At 47.8% G+C, this 24,516-nt stretch overlaps 1 protein-coding gene across 1 annotated transcript in view; it reads right to left on the bottom strand.

The window, feature by feature from the left end:
• Positions 1-15,221: 15,221 nt before the first annotated feature.
• The window catches only part of LOC128942958 (uncharacterized), a 64,459-nt gene continuing 55,164 nt past the window's right edge, over positions 15,222-24,516 (bottom strand). Inside the window, exons 5-11 of the mRNA XM_054285698.1 lie at positions 24,050-24,382; positions 20,959-21,071; positions 20,209-20,326; positions 19,289-19,388; positions 18,644-18,840; positions 16,678-16,812; positions 15,222-15,323 (exon numbers count right to left, since the gene is read on the bottom strand). Coding sequence (XP_054141673.1) covers positions 15,222-15,323; positions 16,678-16,812; positions 18,644-18,840; positions 19,289-19,388; positions 20,209-20,326; positions 20,959-21,071; positions 24,050-24,382 — 1,098 coding nt within the window. The remainder of the gene's footprint in view (positions 15,324-16,677; positions 16,813-18,643; positions 18,841-19,288; positions 19,389-20,208; positions 20,327-20,958; positions 21,072-24,049; positions 24,383-24,516) is intronic.

Raw genomic sequence — 24,516 nt, 5'->3', positions numbered from 1 at the left:
AATATCAAATGCAGTTAAAAATGTACTGAAACTATCTACAAACACTAACTATAAGCAAATATAAATTGAAGTCTAACAAATTTATTACATACTACTACAACTGTACAGCCCATATACAAGCACAGAAATATCAATATCCCTCTCTAAATAACCCTAGGCCTAGAATTAAAGGAATACAATTTCAGAACTATACAAATCCATACACATTTCAATATAATAGAAGTAAACACACAACCGTAAAAATGTAGAGTATAAATATATATTAGGTGTTACATAGTACATATAAGAAGACATATATTAATATATACATAAGAATCCTATCTATAAATACAAATATCAATGTACCAATATAAAAATCCATCTAACTTTAACAGTAGAACTATGCAGCTGTACAACTGTACACATATGTGAATATAAGAAAGCAGGGATGTAAAGTGAACACAGAGAGGTGTTATATATATAAATATAACTAGATACATAGGTACACATATAAATAACTGCGTACATATCTATGTTTTTATATATATTTACACACACATATATATATATGTACACATAACATACATCCATAAATGTAACTAGATACACATTCATAATATCCCCATACAAATACCAGTCAATGCATGTAAATATCCCTACACTTGTAACTATCCAAGTCAAACTCTACACATCCATAAACAGCACTACGTCAAGAGGGATTGCAGCCGCTGATGTTCCCAGGCTCTCCCTCGGGCTCCTCCTCCCGTGCAGAGCAGCTCTCCTGGACAGCGACAGCAGACGGGACATCTGGCAAGCAAAGGGAACACTGAGTGAGTATGGGGACGTTTCCCTTGGCAGCTGCTGCACTTCCATCAGGGAAGAGGAAATGTCAGAGCCTCCCCAGGGGGGTCAGAAGGAAAAGCAGCCAAGCAGGCCAGGCTGTGATGAGCTGTCCACCTCTTTCAGGCATCCCAGTTGCTCTGAGGGAACTCCCTCATGCCACGTTACTGAACCACCTCTGCAGTTACCAAGATGGTGGCCCCCAAATCAATCAGTATGTATGTCTCCAGCTGCTTGCACCAATGACAGGGAATGTCCTCTTACAGTGCTGGGGCACAAAGTTACCTTCCACAGGTCCTCTGACAGGGCCTTGTGCTTCCTGTGCTGCCTGTCTTTCTCCTTATCTTCCACTTGGAATTTTTACAGCATTTCTGTTTCTTTCCCCTTGATCAGTGCTAAAATGCATGTTTCTCTTCCAAACTTGAGTTTGTTCAGTGATCCTGTCAAGCCTTTTCTCAGAAGCTTTTATCATGGAATTGAGGGTCAATTTCAGCAATTTTGGTGATTTTCTGTGAGATTTATGCAAGTGTCCTGTTCATTGGGCACCATTTAGGAAGGTACCAAGAGAAAAGGATGTTTCTACATGTCAGTTCACTAGTGGAATATTCATGGATAGAGAGAGTGATTAGCTGAATTTTACATCTACTCCTAACCTAAATGTGCAACAGGTGATTTGGGGAGAAATTAAAGCCAGATGTCTCCTTCTACCAGCCTGTATTCAAATGTAAACTAAATAGAGCAGAGTGAGAATGTTAGTGTTCCGGTTCCTAAAGTGCCTTATTAAGGTGTTCTTAAAGTAACAGAGATGAAATCTGGGTTGACATTCCTAATTTCCAGACACTCATTGTCAGTTTCATTGACGCTGAAAACAGCCGAGATGTGCCCATAATACCTTATCAACCCATTTGGGGATGTTTTAGGTTCAGATTCTCTGAGGCTTTAGCTTCTTAGATCTTTAGAAAATGCTTCCAGGAATCTAAATGGCTTTCAGAAATTGTACTTTTCTCCTTTTTTTCTCAGTCTTAGCACTCCTGTGCACCAAAAACCTCCGGTGAATGAATTCCACTCCAATCCAACTCCAAGCTGAATCTCTCAGCTGTGTTTACACTGGTTGTTCACGTGTCTCTTCTGCACAGTGCAATTTTAAAATCTTCATTCCTTTCTATCTCTGCCCTTCTTTTTCTGTTTTAGCTTGCAAATGCATGCAGATGTATGAGAAATGATACACTTAATTTCTGATAGATCACTTCCTGTCTAGCAATTTCATTTTATCCTGTTCTGATGTTATGCTAGCCTCATATGTATTATTCTTAGTGCACTCCTGTTTTCTTGAATGTGGAAATTTTATATTGCAATGCTCTCATTTCCCTGCTTTTATGAAACCTTTCATTAACATTAGCACAAGTAACTGTGTGGTTCCCTTCTGCTTTGTAAAAGATTTGGGAAATTCAAGTCCTGCTCAGCTACAAAAAACATTCATGGGGCTGGGTAATTCCCCTAAGAGCTTAAGTTAATGGTAAACAACTGCAGCTTATTCATTTCATAGAAGTTGGGAGAAAAGACATTGCAAATATTGAGGAATGCAGTGCAAGGTTGATGAGCATCCCTCAGTTATCCAGACAGACTGATGTCACTGGCAAAATTCCCTCTTTTCCAAAGGTTTTCATTTGCTTTGAGTGTACTTTGTATGGCTGCAGGTCATATTTCCCTTGATTTAAGGAAGTATCTTGGCAGGTATTCTTAGCAATATATCTTGCTAATTCTGCCCTTGGAGGAATTACTCAGTTCTGCAGTCCTTATTACACTGTATAGCCCTGTTCTAAAAGACTTTTATGCTATTTTTCCTCTCTCTCTGTTTTCGCACTTGTTCAACAAGGTTTTCGTTCTAAGTATATTAATCACAATATCCCAAAGGATTAAAAGATACTTGGGTATTTTTCCCCTAAGTATTTACAAAAGAAAAAAAAATCTGCATCCTCGCTGGATGTAAAATGCAAATAGAAATAAATTTGAAAGTTCTCCCAAAAACCTTAAGAAAAAAACCCCATGTATTTTATAAAACCCAGAGTATTCATCTACAGAATACAAAAACAGGCAGGTTCTAGAAGACAAGATTTGTAAAATGATTCTGCACAGAATTCTATGCTTTCAAGCTTTTTGCCCTTCAGGGGCAGTGCCATTCTCTGAACTGGAATGCTCTGAGCATGTTCTGCTCACCACGGCAGCTTTCTGCTCTCCCCTGGTACAGATCATCCTCCCAGCAAAGGGGGAGTGCAGCCACCACAACTCGCAGCACTTTCCCACACAGCAGGAACCTGAAGGACAGAGATGGCTTTCACCAGCTGCTGCGGGTTCTAATAGTGCCACCTCTCAGCTGCTGAAACCTTGAATTTCTGTATTGTAATGTGCTAGTTTATTGACTCAGATCTTCTGTTATCTTGTGGTATGTTCAAGTGTTCCCTGAGTTATTACAGTTAGTTTCTCCCCTGTGTTATGCCCTCCTATCCAAATGTCCCTCAAGGAATCCCCTCCCTCCTCACCAGATTTTTCCCTGTCTGTCAAGACAACCCGGCCCCTTTGGCCTATCCATCAGCCCAAACCCTACCCTTTGTTCCACAAAGTTCCCTGTCCCTCACCCTAAGATCCAATCCCTATCCCAACCCTCTCTCCTCCTGTCCTGGGTTGACTATATGATGCTTTTATCCCCAATCGTCTCATTCTCTTTATGTTGATTAATAATAAGTTTTGTACCTTTAAGAGTGTTCCAGAGAGGGAAGGGGGGGAGAGAAGAAGCGCGCAGTTTGTTTCCAGACACTGCACTCACTCCTCCACATTCCTGCTCCTGACTGTGTTGTCTGCGGACAGACAGCGGGGCAGAGAGCTCTTCTTTTGCTTTTTAGTTAGTGTTAGCTAGCTGAGGCAAAGAAGTTCCCTGGACTGTTTTTTTTTCTTTTTCTTTGGACCTCTTGAAACTGCTCCGGACTGAACACCCAGGAGAGCACCAGCAGCTGCAGCTGTGACCCACCAGGCCAGGCCTGGCCTGCGACAATTCCAACACCGGAGGGACTGATCAGAGACTGAGTGAGCTGCTGCTTGAACCCAGGGTTTTCTCAGTTTGTCATCTCTTTTAGAGTGGCAAGGGGTCTCATTGTTTTGATATTGTTTTGGTCTTATTGTTTAATAAACAGTTTTTTTCCACCTTTCTCCAAGGAGGTGTTTTTTCCTCCCGGACCAGTTGGGGGGAGGGGCCAATTGGACCTGCTTTTCCCACCGGAGCTCCTTTGGGGGATTCTTCCTCAAATTTGCTCTAAACCTGGACACCTCCCCTTGTTCTGATTTGTTGTAGCCTTCGAAACCACACCATGAGAGTCGCTTATTGGTTACTATATGGTGTCCACTCCCTGTTTTGAAAGATTTTAAAAAGCCGTGCACAGAGGTGCTGGGAATTGTTTTTACTTCTGCTTGCCTTTGGCAATTTTGTCTTGTGTGCCTTCCCCATGTCTCTCCTGACAAATTCTCTGCACTTTACACTGTAGAAGAGCTTCCTCTGCCTCCTTCACTTGGTCCTCCAGGGGTCTCTTCTGCTGGGCAGCTGGCCTAGAGGTTCTGGCTCAGGCAAAACCCTAGCCTAGCCAGTTCCCCACTCTTGCCATTGTCCCTGCAACACCACAGAGCTAGCCAGGGCTCTGGAGGGCAGTGACAGTGACCCATGCCCTGGCATGTCACAGCCCCCAAAGCCACACTTGCCAGGCCACAAGCCCCAGCCCTGGTCCCCACTGCCGACCTCAGCAGCTCCTGGGTATCCTCACCTGCTCTCTGAGTGAACCCAAACCTCACCTGCAGCACCTTGAGCACATTTACCTTTCTCACCCATCCTGGAACATGGCGTTCCCACATCATACACTAACCCTTTGCAGGGAGTGACCAGCACCCAGCTGCTCTGCTACCCTGGCCTTACTTTCTGTTTCCTAGCAATGAACTTAAGGGATACACTCATGAGAATTCAAACACAACATTTCCTTCTCAGGAGCTCTTAGGCAAAAAACCTCCACTGATGATTAGTTTTTGCACAGAGAAGGAGGTGCTGACAAGCATAAGGCACATGTAGAGTTCTGGCATAGGAATTCTTGAGCCGCAGGATTCCACCCATTGCTGTTGCCAGCTGCTTTGCTCGTATGTTAGAGCCAGTTCTGGATAAGGGCTGATACTGACAGGGTAGGAAAATTTCGAGAAACAAAGGTGCAGGAGTCAACCAAGAAAAACCAAGGGGGAAAACCCTTAGAAACGCCGAGCACAGGACAAGTCCTTGGAGATGGTTCAATAGAAAATACCACCAGCAGTGAGCGGAGCCCTAGGCTGCTCACTGCCACCACAGGGGCTCCTCAGTCCCTTGCTGGTTTGTGTCTGATCCCTGCTGGGCTCTCTCTGCCCCTTCAGCAGATCCAGCCCTGCCTAGAAAGGGCTCCATGCTCTGGTGTTCCCAGCTTGTTTCAGGTTACATTCTTAGCAGTACTGAAAGAAGAGGTGAAACAAAGCTATTTTCTATCCTGCCTGCAAACTCTTCTCCTTCAGTGCTACTGCCAGCTGCTGCACCCTCGTCCCTGTCCCTTCCACCCTCATCCCGATCCCTTCCATCAGCTCTTGCACATCATCACTCGCTGTCTCACATCATGAACAGAGAGTTGTGTTGGAAGAGCAAAGGTTGCATTTTCTTGGCCTTTCAAACAGACACAAGAAGCACGAGTCCAAATAACTTTGTTGTTTGTTCCTGGCTTCCTTTTAGATAACTCTTTTTTGCTTTAATGCAAAAGGTTCTCTTCCCGCATGGATGGAATGTTCTGTAATGGCAGTTGTTTCAGGCTGTCAGGCACTACAGGAGTTTTCTCTTGTCTCTGATGGGGATTTGGTGAATTTTCCATTGGTCACTTGGTGGTATCACCATGGGCTGAGCTCAGCGGCCGACTCTGCTGTCCCCAGGGGGTGCATTGGGACGCCAAGCCTCTCAGGGCTGGAATTCGGGGTTGGGCGGGCTCGGAGGGCCAGGAGCCTGGGTCCGCGAGGAGCTGCTGCTGGCGCTGGCTGTGCTCAGCCCGCTGTGCCGAGCAGCCGCGGCCATGGAGACACGGGCGGGAGCTGTGGCCGAGGCCGGCAGGCGGCCCGGGCCGGCTCGCACTGCAAGGACGCCGACAGGCTGTGCCCTGAGGCCGAGGCCGTGGCGGGCGGTTTGCGGGCAGGGCTTTTCCGAGCCGGCCGCAATCTGCTGCCTCCGGTGTGGGCCCGGCTGCGTCAGAGGCAGGCGGGAGCGCGGCGGGGCCGGCAGCGGCGGACAGAGGCCGCAGAGAGCAGCAGCCCGGCCGGGCCCGCTGCGGAGCGGCACGGAGCTGCCGGGCAGCCCTCTGCCGTGTCTGTGGGCACAGGGCAGGAGCCGCGGCAGAGAGCCGCGGCAGGAGCCGAGGCAGGAGCCGGCCATAGCGGCAGCTCGCCGTGCCCGGGGCCGCAGCCGCAGCTCTCCCCTGCCGGCCACAGCAGCAGCCGGTCGCCTCCGAAGCTCTGGCGCTTCCCGAAGACGAGGGGCCCGGCCCCCAACACGCCCTGGAGCCCGACAGCCAGAGGAGCCACCGACGCCGCAGAGGGCAGCGCAGAGGGCGCAGGTTGAGGAGGAGGACATGAGGCTCGCTGTGGGCCGCGCTGGGGCAGCTCTGCCCTCTCGGCCTTCGCCTTGAGCCTTTTGCTTCTTTTCCAGGAGCCCTGATGCCCGTCCTTGGCAAAGGGCCCCCGCAGCCCTTTCTAGGCGTGCAAGAAAAGCTCTCTCAGTGACAGAATCACAGAGTCAGTGGCTTGGAAGACAGACACCTTCAAGATGATCGACTCTAACCCATGCCCTAACACCTCAACTAAAGCACAGCACCGAGTGCCGCATCCAGTCTTCTTTTAAATGCTTGCAGGGATGGTGAGTCCACCAGCTCCCCAGCAGGGGTCTGTCCCAGGAGGAACCAAGATAACACTGGAGCCTTCTAATCCCTGGAGCTTGAGGCTCTGGAAGTTTGTCTTTCTGCTTAGGCAAAGGCCATGGAAAAGGACTGGGAAAAGTAGTCACAAGTAGAGTACCCTACAGAGCTCTAAAAAGATGTGCAAAGAATACAGAAAACAGAAAAGAAAAAAAAAAGGCAAAACCACAATGGCATCAGCAAAGATCTTGGGCATGACCACATAGATGCAGAGGGTCTTGTCAACCCCATTTCTTAATATTTCTGGGAACCAGAGGAATCCTGCTTGAGCCTCTGGGGAGATGGGTTTGGGAGGTAAAAGTTCATTGCTTTTTTTCTCCTTGGGGCAGCTCCTGTTCCTAGCATCAGCTGAGCCTCTCTCCAGCCTGATGCCTGTTCTGATTGTTGCAGCAAAACAATTGATGGCAGATAGAAGACACTGACACTTGCAGAGATGTGACTTTTTCCAATGCCAGCTGTGAGTGGGAGTCAGAAGAAAGACTCCAGAAAGCACAACTCCATTGGAAGATTGCCTTCCTTTTCATTCTGTAAAGAAGCTCTAGATCCACTTGTGAATTGTCAGTTATTTGTTAAGGATGGGAAATTGTCTTTCATGATTTTTTTCCACGTGGTTTGGAAGTGGATAAGGTTGTCCTTCATTCACAAACTCCAGACCCAAGTGCCTTTGGAATATGGCCCACTGGGGAGTTTTTGCCCAGCCATGGTACTTGTGGATAGAAGAAAGCAAGGGCAATGGTATTTGCAGCCAAAACCCAGCAAAGCTTGGCTCAGCCAAAACATCCTGGGGAGAGAGAGGCCTCCAGCTTTTCCTAGAAATCAGCAGAGTTCCAGCCAAATGGTTCTAAGTGCACTGTCTTTGCCTGGATCAGAGCCTTGCTCAGCTGAGGAAGCAGAAAGATCAGCAAGGAGTTCCCAAAGGCTCATCACATCGTTTTGATTTTGCTCATCTTGTGTAAGTTTGCAACCAAACATGTGTTTGCAGTTGAGCTAATGAAAGGAAAAAAAAAAAAAGTAAAAAGAGGCTTTATGGCAGGGCCATGACATGTCCCAAGAGGAATCACTAGTGTGCATTTCATGGACCTCCCTCAATTCTTTAAAAGTATTGTAGCCCTGATTTAAAATAGACCAGTATGAACCAACTTGGAGAGACAGAGACTAAACTAGCTTACGGGTTTTTTTTTTTTAGGAGTGCTTTAAGGAAAACTACACAAAGGGTGTTGTTTTGTGACATTTTAAAATAATACTACTTCAGAATTACCAACTGCAATAAATCAAGAGTTAAAAAAGAAGTGTTTTGGTATAGGAATAATTAGAAACACAAAAATGTGAAGATATGAATGCATGTTTTAATAAAAATAATGAAATTCTAGACAAAAAAATAGATGCCGTGAACTACAATAGAAAGGCAGGTAGAACTGTACTTGAATTAGCTCTTTTTACATTGCTGGAGTTTTTTCCTTGTGAAGAGGAGCTAGTAGGGTATTGCTGAAGAAAAGTGACCCAGGCAGGATGGGGCAGCGTGCTATGCTCCCTGCAGAGGCTGCCAGGGGCTGCCCGAAGAGCGCCCTGCTGCAGCCAGAGCCCTCCTGGCCTGCGGCCTGGGAGCAAAGGGCCAGGGCAGCCACCTCCTCTTCGTCCTGACCCTGCCACTGCTCCTTGCTGCTGCTGCTGCTGCTGCTGCTGCTGAGGGAAAGAGCCTCTCCTAAGGCCCCATGAACGAATGCACTTACACAGCCCTGGGGATGCCAGTGAAGGAAACCATGCGTCATGTAACACATGTGTGACCAGAGTCACCGAACCACTGCCTAAACCTGGAATTGTTCCACCTCTTTAGGACAGGCAGAAATTTAAAGAATTAACTGGGGACTTCAGGGCAAAAAAGGCCAGAGGAGGAAAACAGCTCTGAGAAGAAGAAACCATCATATCTGGAGGGGGAGACATCTCTGCCTGCTCAGAATTGGTTGAGGGAACATGTCTCTAATCCTCTCCTGAAAGGGATGCTTTAGGTGACCTTTGCATCTCCAAATGCCTTGGACGAGAGCCAGGAAGATTCAATTATGTAAATGTTGCATAGATAGATAGATAGATGGATGGATGGATGGATGGATGGATGGATGGATGGATAGATAGATAGATAGATAGATAGATAGATAGAGAGATCTCATTACTGAAATCTCTCTGTACTGTCCTCTCTGTTGCTACACACATCAAAACTTGATAGCCAGTGCCCCGCTCAGCAGCAATCCTGAGATTGCTCTCCTGTTGCTTCAATAAAGCACATTCTTGGGGAATCTGGAGCATGTAGGTCCTTATGGAAAGGGATCAGAGCCAGAGCATTGCACTGGGAACTGCACTCTTTGTGCACCTGTGCTCAAGCAAGTTCTTGTCTTGGACTCAACCACACTGACAGTGCTAAAGTGGCTGGAATCAGAAATGCAGCCCAGCCCCTTCCAGCTCCTGTGATCTCTGAGGAGCAGCTGGAATGCAAGGGCATTGATCTCCTGCTTAATTCCCAAACACAACACACTCTGACTCCCCAGGCTGCAAAAAGGCGCGGGCACTGCTAAGCTCAATGTGATCTGTAAGGCCATGCTGGCTGGCCTGGAACCACAACAGGTCCTTCTGCACTAAAGTTCCTGCACCAAATGATGTGTTCTCGTGCAAAAACACTGCATTCTCCAGAAGTGACACCTTGGAAACTAAAATTCTAGAGGACCCAGTCCCAGTGCTGCAAAAGGGCAGGAAATAATGAGGGAAAGCACCTTAGTTGGTAGAAAAAGAAAATTAATAAGCCTCAAAGGAAACAAAAAAATAACAAGAAAAAAGAGGAGAAAAAGTCACTTCCAAAAGAGGCTCAAATATTTGGGTGCACTGAGGAGATGCTGAAGGTCCCTCATGAGCCTCCCATTGTCCAAGCTAAAGGTCCCTCAGCACCTCCTCACTGGGCTTGTGCTGCACTCCCTTGCCCAGCTCCCCTGTCCTTCTCTGCACACACTGCAGCCCCTCCATGACTTTCTGCTTCCCAGGGCCCACAGCTGCACACAGCACTCCAGCTGTGGCTGCAGCGCTGCCCAGCACAGGGCCACCCTCACTGCCCTGCTCCTGCTGTCCCACTGCTGCTGGCACAGCCACCAAGCCCTTGGACACCTGGCCACACGCTGCCTCATCTTCAGCTGCTCAAGACTGGCAGGACCCCTGGTTCCTTTTGGCCCACGCAGCTCTCCAGGCACTAAGTGCCCATTTGACTTGAAATATAGCATCCACCTTTTCAAGATGGTCTTCTTGTTCTACAACCGCATTTTCTAAGGAGATGTCATTAAATTTACAGGAATAGAATTCTTAGTCCCTCTGACTAAATATAAATGGGCTATCTCTACTCTCTAGGAAGTTGCTCTTAGTTCAGTGTTCCCCTCTGGCTGCTGTCAGCAAGCAACATTGTCTCTGCATAACTGAGTGTGTAGTTCTTCAGGGCTCTGAGATGGAAATTAGGAACTATCCACTTATGCCTTTGTTGTTTGTGTTGAAAGCATGAAAATGGATTTTCTTTCAGCCTCCCTAGCTGGCTGTCTTCACTCTACTGCCGTTTGCCAAGCTGACAGCTGGCTCTACAATTCTTAAACACCAGGAACATGCAATCTCCCCTTCTCACTCACCTCAGGATCAGCACCGCTGAATACACACTTCAGGTGACCTGTATTGAGCAGGGTGTGGATTTTCTGGGGTCCGGCTAGCTTCCAGGGGCCCCCAAACTGGGTGGGTACCAGCAGGCCCACTCCTCGGCATGTGCAGCCACAGAGGGATGCAGCCGGGTCACACGCACTCACAGGCCTGGATGTTTAAGAAGTCACAGCCAAACAGAGAGGTCTCGGGAGACTCCGGCGAAATTCCACCAGGCTTTATTTTCAGGGAATCTGAGGGTACCGACGGGGAAGGAAAGTGGGGTGCAGCTCTGATGAAGGGTGCCAGAGCCGGGGTGACGAGCCCCAAACCAGGGCGGGACTTAGGTGTAAGAAGGGAAACAGACTGGGCGGGCTCAGCGGTGCTCTTTGACCACTCGGACGGGGGTACAGGGGTGATGCAATGGAAAAGTTTAAAGCAAAGAACTTTCTATCACAAACATTACAGTTTACATTTGATTGACTGCTCCATCCCAGGGTATCTCAGCGTCATAATCTTTGTCCCCCTCCCCCTCCAGCAGGGGAAATTAACCAGATGCTGTGAGAAAACTGCCTGGGCTGCTGAATCCCACAGAACAAGTCAACCTAAACAGAGATAATTTCCCTTTTCATAACTTCTGTCTAGGAGACACGTTTCATTCACACAGCCAGCAGGAGATCAGGACAATATTCTTGCTTGTGCCTACGCTTTGGCCTGTTTTGCCAGTAAATGAATACAAACAAAACCAAAAAATGCAGATTCATCTGTAACACTCGGTGCTCCTGTTCCACCAAACACATCAAGCAGCTTTTTTTATCCTCTTCCTCAGGTGCTTTGTTTTTTTTAAATCAGTTGCATGCACTAATTCTCGTTAACTTTCTGGAAACAGTTGCCTAAAAAAGCTTTCCCAAAATCCCCCTGAGCTGTGGCAGTTCTTATGTGAAACAGCAGAGCAGCAGCTCCAGGGTTCTGCAGCAGACACTCACTGCTTTGGAGTTTGCACTTCCTTGCAAAGGGAAGATCATGATTTTAGCACTCAGTAAACGGTCAAGTTAGACAGTCAAATCCCCTTTCAGGGGAAAATTTAGAGAGAAAGAAGCTTTCCCTGAATTCTGGGAACAACTGCAGAGTTTTTGGAAGATCTTCCAAGAAGGTCTCCTAGACTACATTTTCAAGCTGTCTTGCTTGTCCCAGCAAACTGAGGAAATGACAGACTCTGTTGCTACAGACTCTCCTGTGGAGGGAACAGAAGCCCTGCAGGTTCCCTTGCAAATGCTGCCCATGTGGCTACAGACATCCCATTTTTAGCTGAACGCCTTGACCAGGAGCTTCACCAAACCAGTGGCCTCCTAGTGTTCTCTCTGTTTCAAAATCAGAATCTCAGTTGCTGAGAAAGAGCAGGAAGACATACAAAAGCCAGGTTAGGATACACCCAGGGACAACCTCTACTTATGTGCAAAGTGAGTCACATATAGATGGAAAAGGAAACACCATATGCAGTAAAAAGCACAGGAGTGAGATGGTGAATCATTGTAGCACTGCTCTGCAAGTTCGCAGGCTGTGCTTCAACATCAGAAAAAGCAAGGCTTCTGCCAGTGTGCAAGTACCCACTGAAAAATGCTTCAATCAGGAGGATTCTCCTGCACTGAGCAAGGCCTAGGACTGCTCTGACACTCAGGCCTTGCGTGCACCAAGGCAACCTTCTGATGTCACTACGACGAGGTGGCAACCGTGCCCCAACATGACAAAGCAAACGCTCTGTGTTGGTCTGTGAATTTATGCCAAGCAATAGCTAACCTTCCCCACAGCAAATAGAAAATAGCCTGGGAAGTTCTCCTCTCTCAAAAACCAGCACAAATTCCCCTTGTGGGCCAAATCCTGTTGTTCAAGGGATCCAAGAGTTACTCCAAGAGTGCACAAAGCACCTACAGGCTGGACCCCAACTGAGCACTCAGATGGGACTCAAGCAAAGGAAACCACACCAAAGAAATGGCCCACAGCATTACACATCTGAGAAAAGACTCTTGCTTTTAACTTTTTAAAGGTTTATTAAACCCTAACAAAGGATTGAATAATGAAAATTTGCAGTAATTGGGGGGATACAGGGTTCGGCACTCCTGTTAAAGCTAAAGGAATTCACAAGACTGAGCCACGTTTTTTACACTTAACGCCTCTCCTTCCTATTCTGGGAATCTAACACAAGCCTTTCATCAATACACCCTGAAAGTGCTCTTGCTGAGTGAAGCCACATTGCTATGTATTGGAATAAGATCCCAATATTACCAGGTAGATTGTACCTGGGCTCGTCTGACCCTTACTGCTGGGCCAAAGGCAGCAACTGTGGTATTTCAGAGTATCTCAGAGACACTTTTGGCCGGCTGGATGTTGCAGCTGGGCACTGAAACAAACCCAGGCTTGTAGAAACTTAGTTTACCTCAGGTGGAAAGGCTTCAGGCGAGGGTGAAGAGGAAAAGGAGACGGATTCTGCAGAGGGTTTAATCCAGAGTTTTATTCCATGGTTACAGACATCTGAATCTTGGTAACAGCTCCAACAGAATACTCAGCACATGGTCCTGGCTCAATTTAGGCCCAGGGACAGGGGGAGGGGAAGGGAGAGGTGAGCACCAACCAGGTGGGAGGAGGAGGGTCTCAGGGAACAAGGGACACTTAGACAGGCCAATGACCCCCGGCCTGAGGGGCATCCTTTGAACTTGACCAACCACACGATGGCCTTGCTGGAATGTTAAGACTGATTGACAGAACTCACTCAGCAAGGGGGTGAGGGGGAGGGGGAAGGGAGAGAGGTATTGCCACACCTGGGAAGAGACTGGGAAGTAAAACAGGAAATAGGCTCACACTGCAACAGCTGTGTCAATAAAGCAGCCGGGACTCAGTTTCTTCATGCAGGAAAAGCCAATTCTTTATTCACATAACTAATTTTTATATTGTTTTCACAGACCTTGTGTTCAACTCCAGCTGGCTGGTAGTTTCCTTGCCACACAATTCATTGCTTAGAAGGTGTTTTGGTGTGTACATGCTAAGACTCTCTCTTTTTAAGACTCACTCAGGTGTTTACATTTTTCTTTCGTGGAACCTCATGGGACAGATTTCTTGTTTATTACAGATGCAAACAGTTTTCTTAGCACAATAACTTGTTGTGCTAACTGCATTCATTCTTAGGATTATTCCCATGGGAAGTTAGCTGGCTGCACATAGAAGTTGTAAAAGGCCAGCTGGGAATTTACCATAGCAAGGCCTGAATTTATAAGGCCTTTCTTTTCTAATTCCTCTACCTGTGTGCAACACATTATGACTTTCTTTCAGAAATTAGTGAGGAAAACACAAATTGCCAACTGAAATTCTTCTGCCCCCTTCCACATCAGTTCACTACTCAAGCAAAACCCTCAGGCACATCCCTGATTCCTTCTCTCCCAGCAGCTCAGAGCTGCATTGCGCATCGCTTGCTATGTGCCAGAGAGCACAAAGCAGGCTGGCCTGGTGGGCCTGAATATTTCTGCCAAACACTCTGCATCTCACACCTTTGCTCTGGCTCAGTGCAGAATGGCAGGATTGCAGGCGCTTCCTCCCAGAGCTGCGTGAGGCACTGGCTCCTGCAGATGTGCCCTGCCAAGCTGTCCCTGCCTCACGCTGGCCTCGCTTCCCCTGGCACAAGAGCCGGGCCTGAAGGAGGCTGCCCTGTGCTCCAGCCTGCCGAGCAGCCCAGCTCCCTGCCCCGGTGCCCAGAGTGCTGCACACACTGCTGACCTTTGCCAGGAGTTGCAGGGCAGCCGGCAGAAGAGGAGGAATCCTCAGGCAGCCCAGCGGCCCTCGGCTGCCCTGGGCCTTTCTCTGCTCCTGGGCACACTCCAGACGGCCAATGCCTCCAGGCTGGGCCGTGCCCAGCATGGCTGTGCTTCCCCTCGGCAGCAGCCAGCTGCCACCTGGGCTCTGAGAGCAGAGGATTTGCCCGCTGCCAAGAACAGGCACCCAGGGCCCGGCTGCTGCCTCTTGCAGCTCCAGGGGCCTCCTTCCAGCCTGCCTCTGCCGGGGCTCAGCCTGCTCTGGCCTCTGCCGGGGCTCTGCTGGGGCTCCACCCTGGCCAAGGCCGGGCCCGCTCTCACCTCCCAGGCGCTGACAGCTCTGCACCACAGGAGACCTTCCCGAGCACCCTCTCTGATCTTTCTGCTTTTTCACTTGAGCAAGGCTCTCCTCCAGGCAAAGACATTGCATTTAGGGATACAAATCCAAGCGGCAGGAACCCAAATGCTCTTGAGTGACGACTGAAGTCCTGAATCCACACAGGATGTCTTGGCTGCCTCACCCCTCCTTTGGTTTTGCCTTCAAATGCCATTACCTTTTCTGCCTCAACTAGAAATACCACAGCTGTGCCAAAACCAGCCAGTGGGCCATATTCCAAAGGCAGTGTGGTCTGGAGAGGATGAATGAAGAAGAACCTTCTCCGCTTACGAACCACACCAAAGAAGCCGTAAGTGTGACTTAGCATCAGTAAAATACAACTGGTAATTCAGAAGAAAATGCTGAGCTGTCTGAAGGGGTCCAAAGGAGGAGAATCTTCCAAATGAGTTGATGTTTCAGAAACTTTATTTAATAATAATCCTACTCTATAAACCTATACTATAAACCTACTCTATAAACCAAAACTACTCAACAATCCTACTCTAGAGTCCTACTCTGCAATCCTACTCTAAGTTGGTAATGGAGATAACGTCTTGATTATTATATTCTTCTTCTCCAATCCTCCTTCTTCTTCTTCATCTTGATTGAGTTGATGAGTGGTGCCAAACTGTATGCTGGCTTGGCTGAACGTACAAATGGATGCTGTCCACAGGAAAAAAAAACAACAAAGAACATTGAACCATGACTTTCCAAGCTCAGTGCTTTGGAGTATCAATCAGGATTCTTCTGGGTCCTAAAAAGACCGGGAAAGAGGAGCAATGGGACCATCTCCTCCCCCGTCATCATGTGCATGACCTTGCCATCACAGGCAAAGGAGGCCCAGAATCCCACTCATCTGTTTATTGTGATGTCTTCATGTTGCTGGGATTTTTGCCCTGCCAGTGCTCGAGAAATGGTGCTTTCTGTCCCTGGCATTTCTTCCTTTCAGGAAACTCCAAGGACTCACATAGGTCCCTGCCTTTGCAAGACAGGCACTGTGCTGATTCCCACAGGGAGACAGAGCAGTGTCTACCTTTCCATGCCCTGCCCCTCGCGTGCTGGATGGCACCTTCCTTCCCAGCAGGGCCAGCCCAGTGGCACTGGGCCCTGCAGTTCCCTCTCTGCCACACAACCTGGCAGTAACCCTGGCACAGTTCCCGTCTGCTTGAGTGTGCCAGGCAGCAGATGGGGCTGGGACAAGTCCCTCCCAGCTGTCCCTGTTTGCGTGTCAGAAACCTCTAAGGGTGGGCTAGGGGGCACAAACCAGGGCCCCTCAGAGGCTCACAGTGAGCCCCCCAGAGTCCCTCCTGCCCACAGTGAAATCTCTGACTGCTCAGCTGGGACTGGCTTCCTTGGGTTCCTGCACCACCATTTCATGTCTCTGTACCCTGCATTGCTCTACTTCAGTTCTTTTGCTATTAGATAAAATGAAACATCCCACCAAATTACGAAACAGGGCGACAGAAACAGTCAGAAAACAGAGCACCTCTCCTCTCAGGAAGTGCAGAGAGGGGTGGAGTTATTCAGATTTGTGAAGAACAGGCCCCAGGGAGTCTTTGCTGCCACTTTCCAAGACTTTAGAGGGGCTTTGAAGAAAGTGGGGACACCTTTTTTAACAGTTCCAGTGTACAATAGAATGTGATGAATATTTTTCATCAAAATCGGGATCAAGTCTCAGTAGGTCTAAGGAAGAATTTGTTTACTCAGAGCATAGTGCAACACTGTCACAGGCTGTCCCAAGAGCTTGTACGTGCCCCATTCCAGGTCAGGTGGCAAAGGGCTCTGAGCAACCTGATCTCTTTAAAGATGTCCCTGCTCATTGCAGGATACTTGGACCAGAGGACCTTCACAGGGCCCTGCCAGCCCAGCCCAGCCTAGGATTCCTCACCATTTTCAGTTGAAGAGCAGCAAGAGTGGAGGTGAGGAGGAAGGGGGCTCAGCTGATGCCTTGGACTTGAGTGGAGGAAGAGCCCAACCCTCGGACCCCTGTTTCACCTGCAGCCCCTTCACATTTTACCTTCAGGAGCTCCCTGGCAGACCAGCGCTTCTGCTCATCTGTCTGCAGGCAGCAGCTCAGGAAGTCACACAGGCAAGACGAGAATCTGTTGGGCTGCCGCAGCTGTGGTCTCTCTCCCCTGGCTGTCAGTTGAGCCTACAGAAAAAGGAAACACCAGGCTGCACCTGCTACTTTCATATCTCTAGGTGCTCTCCCAGATCCCGTTGGTTAAGCTCCATTCTGCAGTGGCAGTTCCTGCCCTGGCAGAGACCCAGAGATTACTTTCCTTTGCCAATCAAAAACCCAGACCCTGGTGCAGCCACAGCTTTTCCACCATCCTGCAGATGTTGCCTTGGCCGCTGATTTCATTGACTGACCTAGTTACTTGGAACTACATCAACAAAAGCATGTTTCCTTCCCTGAGGATTCACATCAGCTTGAGAGGCTTTTTGGAATAGGGACTTTGCTATACTAACTCTACTATTTGCAAGGATTAGTACATGAAAGACATCTCTGCAGTGCTTGTTGGTCCTTGAAACGCAACTGCCATAAAACAAATCTCATTGAGCTTCTTTTCCTCTTCTAGAAAACACTGCTAAGTGGAAGGAAAAAAAGGAAATCCACCAGTTATTCCTCAGGAAAAGAAAACAATCATTTGGAATCTGATATTCAACACAGGCACATTAAGATGCATGCACAAATATATTGAGATGAAAATGCCTGCTTGGGTGCACAGGAGCCACCTGTAGCTCTGTCTCTCAGCTGCACATTTTGGCTTCTTTATGTGGCAAAAGGAAACCTTTTCATGGTCAAATCAGAAGAAGAAGTGCCATGCCTATGGTCACTCTCTGCTCATTTGGATGCTCAAGTCAATGCATTAAAGGGGTGCCCATCGCAGAAAGTGTCGGGTAAGAAATGGGAGGTTTGGCAGCATCTCCATGACCCCAGGCTGCACCCTGGTATCCATAAAAATGCCCGTCACAATGCTAACAGCTTTGTGCTGGTGACACTGAAATAGATGGTGACCAAAGAGACTTTGTTATTATCCTCTTCAACCCAAAGGAAAGTTTCCAAGCCTAAAACAACAAACACATTCTGCTTGAGTATAAATAATTAGGACAGCTTTCTTTCCTTTTCCCACACCACCAGAGGTCACAAAGGGAGTTTTATCCTGTCCCTCTGCAGCTATGCTAAGCCACTGGCCATGGTGGGGAGCTGGAGTCCTCACTGTCATTAGAACTGTGCAGGCCAGGGATGGCCCTGCCCCTATGGTAAAGAAACACAGCACCGGGACAACTGCCCACGTTGGAGCCCAGCCCAGGCACCTGTCTGCAAACTCATCAACTTGTTAAAGTACCAAGAAACAGCCAAGGGTTTGGTGTACAATTCTAACTGCAGTTGGAGAAAAACACATCCTAAACTTATCCAGGCATCCCACACACATGACTAAACAATGTACAGATGACTTGAAAATCTGAAAGTTTCAAAGACCCACAGGATTTGGAAAAGATGCTACAATATGGAGGAAATTTGATGTGCTGTGGTTCAAAAAGGGAAAAGAAAGCAGAACTGCTTGGGCATTGCTTTACTGGTTGTTTCTTTTTCACTTTTTCTTTTTCTGTAAAACTGAAACTGGGAAGACTCAGCCTCCATTTCGAAGGATATTTATCACACATCCAACTGTTTCACTGAAAAATTCTTGTCCTTCAGAGCCAGAGCTCCAACAGCGTTCAAAAAGCAAATGAGAAATGTCAGGCATGGCTGGAGGCCAAAATGGCAACTTTCTGAACTGGTTAGGTTTCTCAACTGCCACTTCCCTTCTGATGCAACCAAATCTACAGCGGATTCTGATGTGCTGCAGGGACATTTTTAGAAGGGGAACTTGGTGGAAGTGTACCAGCAGATGGCAATGGGATTTTGTCCAATGGCACACAGAACATCGGACAGGTGAGAAAGACACTGGGATCAGTGTGTATTTGCTCCTTACCAAAAAAGGAGTTGCATTCCTGCAAGGAACTTCTCGTTCCACCATTTCAATGCCCACGATCCCAAAAGACCATATGTCCACTTTGGGGCCATGTGGTTGGCCTGTCACCACTTCAGGCACCAGCCACCCACAAGTGCCGGCCACGGAGCTCCGTCTACTCTGCTCAGGGGTGAGCTGAGCAAAGAGGCCAAAGTCAGCTGTGGGGAAAACAACAAACTATGAAAGCCAGCTCTAATTAGGAAACCAAGCAAAAGAAATCCCCATTCTCAGTTTAAGAATGTGCACTTGAATCTCCCAGAGAACTTTCCACACTCAGTTTCCTTGGGGCTTTAGCCAAGGTAGTATGAAATTGGCCACATCCAAAAAAACCCAGGTTTTTTAACGCTCCCTCCAGCAGTGGACTTTATTCCCCTGAAGCTTTAGATTGTAGCTCCCTCCCTCTGGAAGGGACACACACAGACCAAGAGCAGTCTTGGCTGCTTGTGGTTCCTTCTCATACCTCTGTGCACATTGCAACTGGGCTCTCAGCTCACAGCGGGTGTCCCTGTGCTGCCACCAGCACCATTTTTGGGGAGCTGGCTGTCACTCAAAGCAGCCCTACACCCACATCCCTGGAACACTGCACCAGACCAAGAATATACTGACCCAGCTTGACAGAACCATTGGTTCTGAGAAGGATGTTGCAGCTCTTCACATCTTGGTAGATCACATGGTTTGAGTGGAGAAAATCCAGTCCTCGCAGGCACTGAGAGAGAAAAGAGAAAGAAGAGGGGAAAAAAATAAGTGATGGGATTTCATCACACAAGAAAGGAAACAATCTAAAAGATTCCCTCTCCAGGGCAGAACACAGTGCCCCTGAGAGGAAGAGCTTGCTGCTCCAACACTTGCAGAGCAGGACCTTTCTGAGGAAAGGCACGTCAGCTTTTGAAAGAGCAATGGCACCTGCTGTTGTAGACTGTCCCCTGCAAACCAGCCAGGATGACTGCTGCTGCAGTGGATGTGCTATCTCCATGCAGAAGACAAATGAGGGTTTTGCCAAGAAAGAAAAAGTCCCTCCCTTTGGTGTGAAGCAGATCACTTTTGGATGGGAGGGTACATGACAAAGGTTTTATTGCTGGCCTCAGCACAGACTTGGAAGTATCACATCAGTCACCTTCCTGAAGTAAAGAGCATTTTGGCTGCACTCCTGTCCTTTTTAGATGAGGACTGTGAGAAAGGACTTTTTTCTTTGCTCCTTGTTTCAAATCCCGCCACCAGCACCTTTGATTTCACAGGCAACGAATGCAGTGAAGACAGACTCCAGGCAAACATTTAGAGAGGCAAAGTGGAGAACAGCAAATACAAGAGGCAGAGCGAGAGTACAACAGCAGGACATGAGAGTACTGGCACTGAGTACAGGGAGTGCAGGGGCACTGGCAGGTCTTTTATTTGAAGTGCTTTTACTTGCCCATAGCATACCAGCAACACAGAAACAAAGCTTGGCACATGAAACCTCTCCTGTTCTGAGCCCCTGTTTCCCAGACAATCCTGCCCAAGCCCTCAGAAACACAGATGGGATTGCTGACCTCCCGACTGATGGCTGCCATCTGGTCTTCAGACAGGCAAGTCTTGCTGATGATGTCGCTCAGAGTGCCTCCATCCATGAACTCCATTACTAGCCAAAGTTCATCACCCACAAGGTAGCTGAAAGAAGGAAACAAGGGTGTGGAGATCAACATGCATGACTAGGTTGTGTTCTTGATTGATTCTTGTTTCAGGTTCCTTTGTGACTACGACAGACTCAAAGGAATAGACATTCCCTCTCAGCTGTGCATGGCTTGCAATCTGTGCAGTCTCAAGAAGAAAGGCATAGCTGTGAAAAAGGAGATGTCTTAAATGGCCAGCAAGTGAAAAATGCAGTTTAGTAACAGATAAAAAAACCTGTCACACTATGTGTTTCTGGAAATAAGCACCTAGTCTTCCTGGCATGCAAAGCAATGGAAAAGAGGGGACACAATCCAAGGGAAATTTATGTTAGTCTATCTGGATGGAAAAAGACACTTGATAAAAATCAAGCCCCAAAACAAAGTGGTGGCTGTGAACTTACAGGCTATTGATTTAGTAAGATATGACTGATCCTGGTTTTTGAGTAATTTTCTAACTATGTATGCCAGAGAAGACTCATGCAGACAAGATGCACTCCCTTCCCATCCATTAGAGATGAGCAGAGCAATAATAATTGGCCAATAATTACAGCTCTCTTTTCTGCCACTGACCAAAGTGGGATTTTACCTTGCATGTTTGCTATATGTAAAGAAACATTCACAAAAACTCACCAGTCTAAATAGTTGATCAGGTTGGGATTCCTATTAATTTTCATGACCATGAGTTCATTGACTTTTAATTTCTTCTTCCTCAGTCCTTTTAGATTTATTTTCTTTATGGCCACCTAAAATGACATTGAAAATCAGTAACTTGAGCAGTCGGTGGCATGAGACCACGATGCAATGGAGCGAGTGATTTTACAATGACACAGCTGAGCTGTGCCAAACTGCCTTGTGATTAGGCACTGCAGTAATTCGGAACTGACATTCCAACAGCCCATTTTTCTGTTCCCTTGGGGGACAGTTATGGGTCACCTGCAGCCACTGACGTTTTGCCTTGTCCATTTGGTAACAGTGGTGTCTAAACTATCACCCCCAAACCTCTGACCACAATCCCTGCTGGTTTGTTTGGGATTCAGAAGAGGTAATCCATGCCTTAATACTCTGTGGTTACATCTTGGGCTATGGGCAGGGCTTAGGGCTTTTAGGGCACCTTGCAGATCTCTCCCTATGTGCAGTTGCCAAGTGCAGCACTGCAGGTGGCTAAGGAACTACCAGTAACTTTCAGATGGATTTGCTGGCAGCCAGAAATGAGAATTCAGGACTCTGAAGCTGTAGTCCCAAAGAGCAGTGAGGTGCTCTAAGGCACCACCTTTGTTTTAGCAATGGAGAGGGAGTGAGTGCGTCCTTGTCTAAAAGGAAGCGCTGCCCTGCGTGCCTTCCTTCCGGCAGCTGAGGAGGACAAAGATTGTGCCAGATGTATTTTGCAGGCTGGCACCAGTCTGTGCTTCTTGTGCCTTTTCAAGCACAGCTCTACCCAAAGCTCCAGCCAAAGCTCACACCAGAGGGGAAAGCCCCTCAAGAGCAGCAGAGTCTGCGGGGCCTGTTGACATTTACCTCTCCTCCTGTGGCACTGTCAATTGCTCTGCACACATCCCCAAAAGTCCTACAAACAAAAAAGCAGCAAGGAAAGTAGAAGCCATTTAGATCTTGCACTGAAAGCCAGCCCACACAGGAGATCTGTGCTGGCAGTGTCAAAAACCTGCAGGATGCAGGAGAGCGCTGCCAGAAGGCAGATGATGGATTTTCCTCTCAAGTGCATGGGCACTAGGCCTGTTCCTGAACTGCTTGGGTTTACTGCCTCAGCTCAAAAATAGAGCTACTTCTTCCACCTCAGGTTTCACTTCCTAAACTGTCCAGTTTTTATCCTGACCACAGAGTATTTCCTTCAACAAACTCTTGGAAAAAATGTTCCTGAAAACTGTTATCTGACAGATATCAGGGAGGAGGTTTCTCTTTCAGGCAAGCAAGTTTCTTCCCTCTTTATTAGTGTGGCAGTATGATTTAGAGATACAAAAAAATGCTAAGGAAATTAACACAGAAGTGTCTCACACTTGAGAGATGAGGTTTTCCAGGTCCTGTTCCTTGCTGCAGGCAAGACCTCAGCAGCATGGAGGTGTCTCTGACAGTGCCTTCTGAGCAGCAAATACACAAATTCTGAGCAGCACTGAGACATGGGACAGTCTATCTCCAGTGTGGGAACATGGGGATAGATGTCTGTTTGCAGCTTGCCTGACTTCATGGTGGATAGACATTCCACCACAAAAACACCTGGCCCATGGTTATGTAGAAGTAACTGTGGTTGGACTCACCCGCTGCCAATATATTCCAGTCTGGTGTATTTCATCCAGGGATTTTCCTTGTTTACTATTTTCCCTGAGGGAAACAAAATACAAGATGCTGACATTAAAGCAGAGACCTCAGCTTCCAGGAGATACAAAAGGCAGCCCCAGTGCCTGGAGCTCTGAGCCCTTTATGCTCAGCTGGGTAACAACAACAACCAGGCAGACAGCTCTGCAGCACAGGTGGCCAGCACAGAGACTGATTTTCTACAGCAGTTCCTGTGGGGACTCATAAATGTGCCCGTGACACCAAACTCAGGAGAAACATTTGGTACGGCCATGCTGACACCTGCACACAATGCACTGTCCCTCAGACAAGAAATACAGCAGACGTACTCAGTAGCTCCAGAGAGTCACCCTCGACCTCCTGTTGCTGAGCAGCAGCTGGGTCAGCGTGGGAGGTGAACAAACTGCCCTGGCTCCACTTCGCAGGTCGGGGAGAAAAGGCTCCTTTAAACGATGCTGCTGCTGCTGCAGCAGGTTTAGTGAAAGAGCTTGTGTAGATCTGGGACAAGAAATGAGTTGATATCAAAAAAGTGGCTGGCAGAAATTACCCTGAGATCCCTTTTTGAAATGCAAGCCCTTAGAAATGTGCTGTCAGCCACATGCAGGGCTTTTAAATGGCTTTTTTCTGATGTCCACTTCTCAAACTGGATGGATCAAAACCAAAGGCTAGTTTTACTCAAGTTCATGGCCAGATTCATGTTCCATTTTCATGGATTTTCCAAAGGATGACTGCCACAATCACCATTCTACTTCCTCTCAAGGATTCCTTTCCCCCTCCAAGAGCTGCAGACACACTTTCAGTTCCTTGTTCAAGTGTTCTGCCTCCTCCCACTGCGTTCTCTTTTCCTGTACCATCTTCAGGTCATGCTCAACCTGTAGCACTTCTGGTGGGGATGGTACCTGTGCCTCACTCCTAACTTGGGGCCCTTCAGAGCCAGAGATTTGCTGGTAATCTTCACAGGCTGCCCGGTGAGATGCCAACACTCGCTCCTCAAATGAAACAGAACAAAGCAGTCAGAGACTCCAGCTTGTCCCTGTCAGCCAGGAGTCATCGACTGTGAGGAAAGGGAAAGAACAGATTGACAAGGGATACAGACAGCTTGTTTCAATCCTCCATCTGGGTCACCATGTTCCACTGTAAAAATACATCAAGAAACCAAGACAGCAGGAACAGGCCAGCAGGAATCAATTTGGATGACTGCTGGCCAAAAGGCCAAAGGACAAGTCCCTCTATCCAGGACAGCAGAAGAAATTGAGCACACCAGGAAAAGTCCTTAAGAGTGACTGTGATACACACTTCAGCAGGATGGCACTCAGAGGCATCATCCCACTCCCCGCTGCTCTGAGTGGAAAGGCAAGAAGGGCAGAAACCACCAGTTTGGGGACTGCAGTGACTGCATCCCTCTTTCACTCACTTGCTTTTGTAGAGACTGAGGGAGGGGATTAAGTTTCTCTCTGATGATTTTTATTTCATCCTCCAGCTTCTTCTGCCTTGCCTTCATCTGAGTTTGAGCTGTCTGAAGCTCTGCGATCAGTTGTGACTTCATCTTCTCTAAAAAACAAGAGAGAGGATGTTTCATGGGTGGGGTGTCCACCACTCTTTCACTCACCTGGTTTTGTTGATCGCCCCTCTGCTGATCAAGATTCTCCTCTTGAATTCTCCCCAGATCTTCCTTGTTCTTTCTTTTCACGTCCATGATGTCACTCTGTGCTTCGGGTAGCTCTGCTTGTGGCTCTGCCTTGATCTTCTGTACACACAAATGCAGAGTAAGTGACTGGCAGCTGCCATCAGCCTCAGTTTTTTCCTCTTGCAGCCTCAAAATCACATTTATTCAGCCACTTCTTTCTGCTTCCCTACCCACCTCTGCTTCCATTGCAAACC

The sequence above is a fragment of the Melozone crissalis genome, unplaced genomic scaffold, assembly GCF_028551555.1.
Source record: "Melozone crissalis strain CALT ecotype California unplaced genomic scaffold, PUWL_Pcris_2 ptg000005l_1, whole genome shotgun sequence".
NCBI classification, from domain to species: Eukaryota; Metazoa; Chordata; class Aves; order Passeriformes; family Passerellidae; genus Melozone; species Melozone crissalis.
Note: the sequence above shows the minus strand (reverse complement) of the source record. Positions and strands in the feature narration are given on the sequence as shown.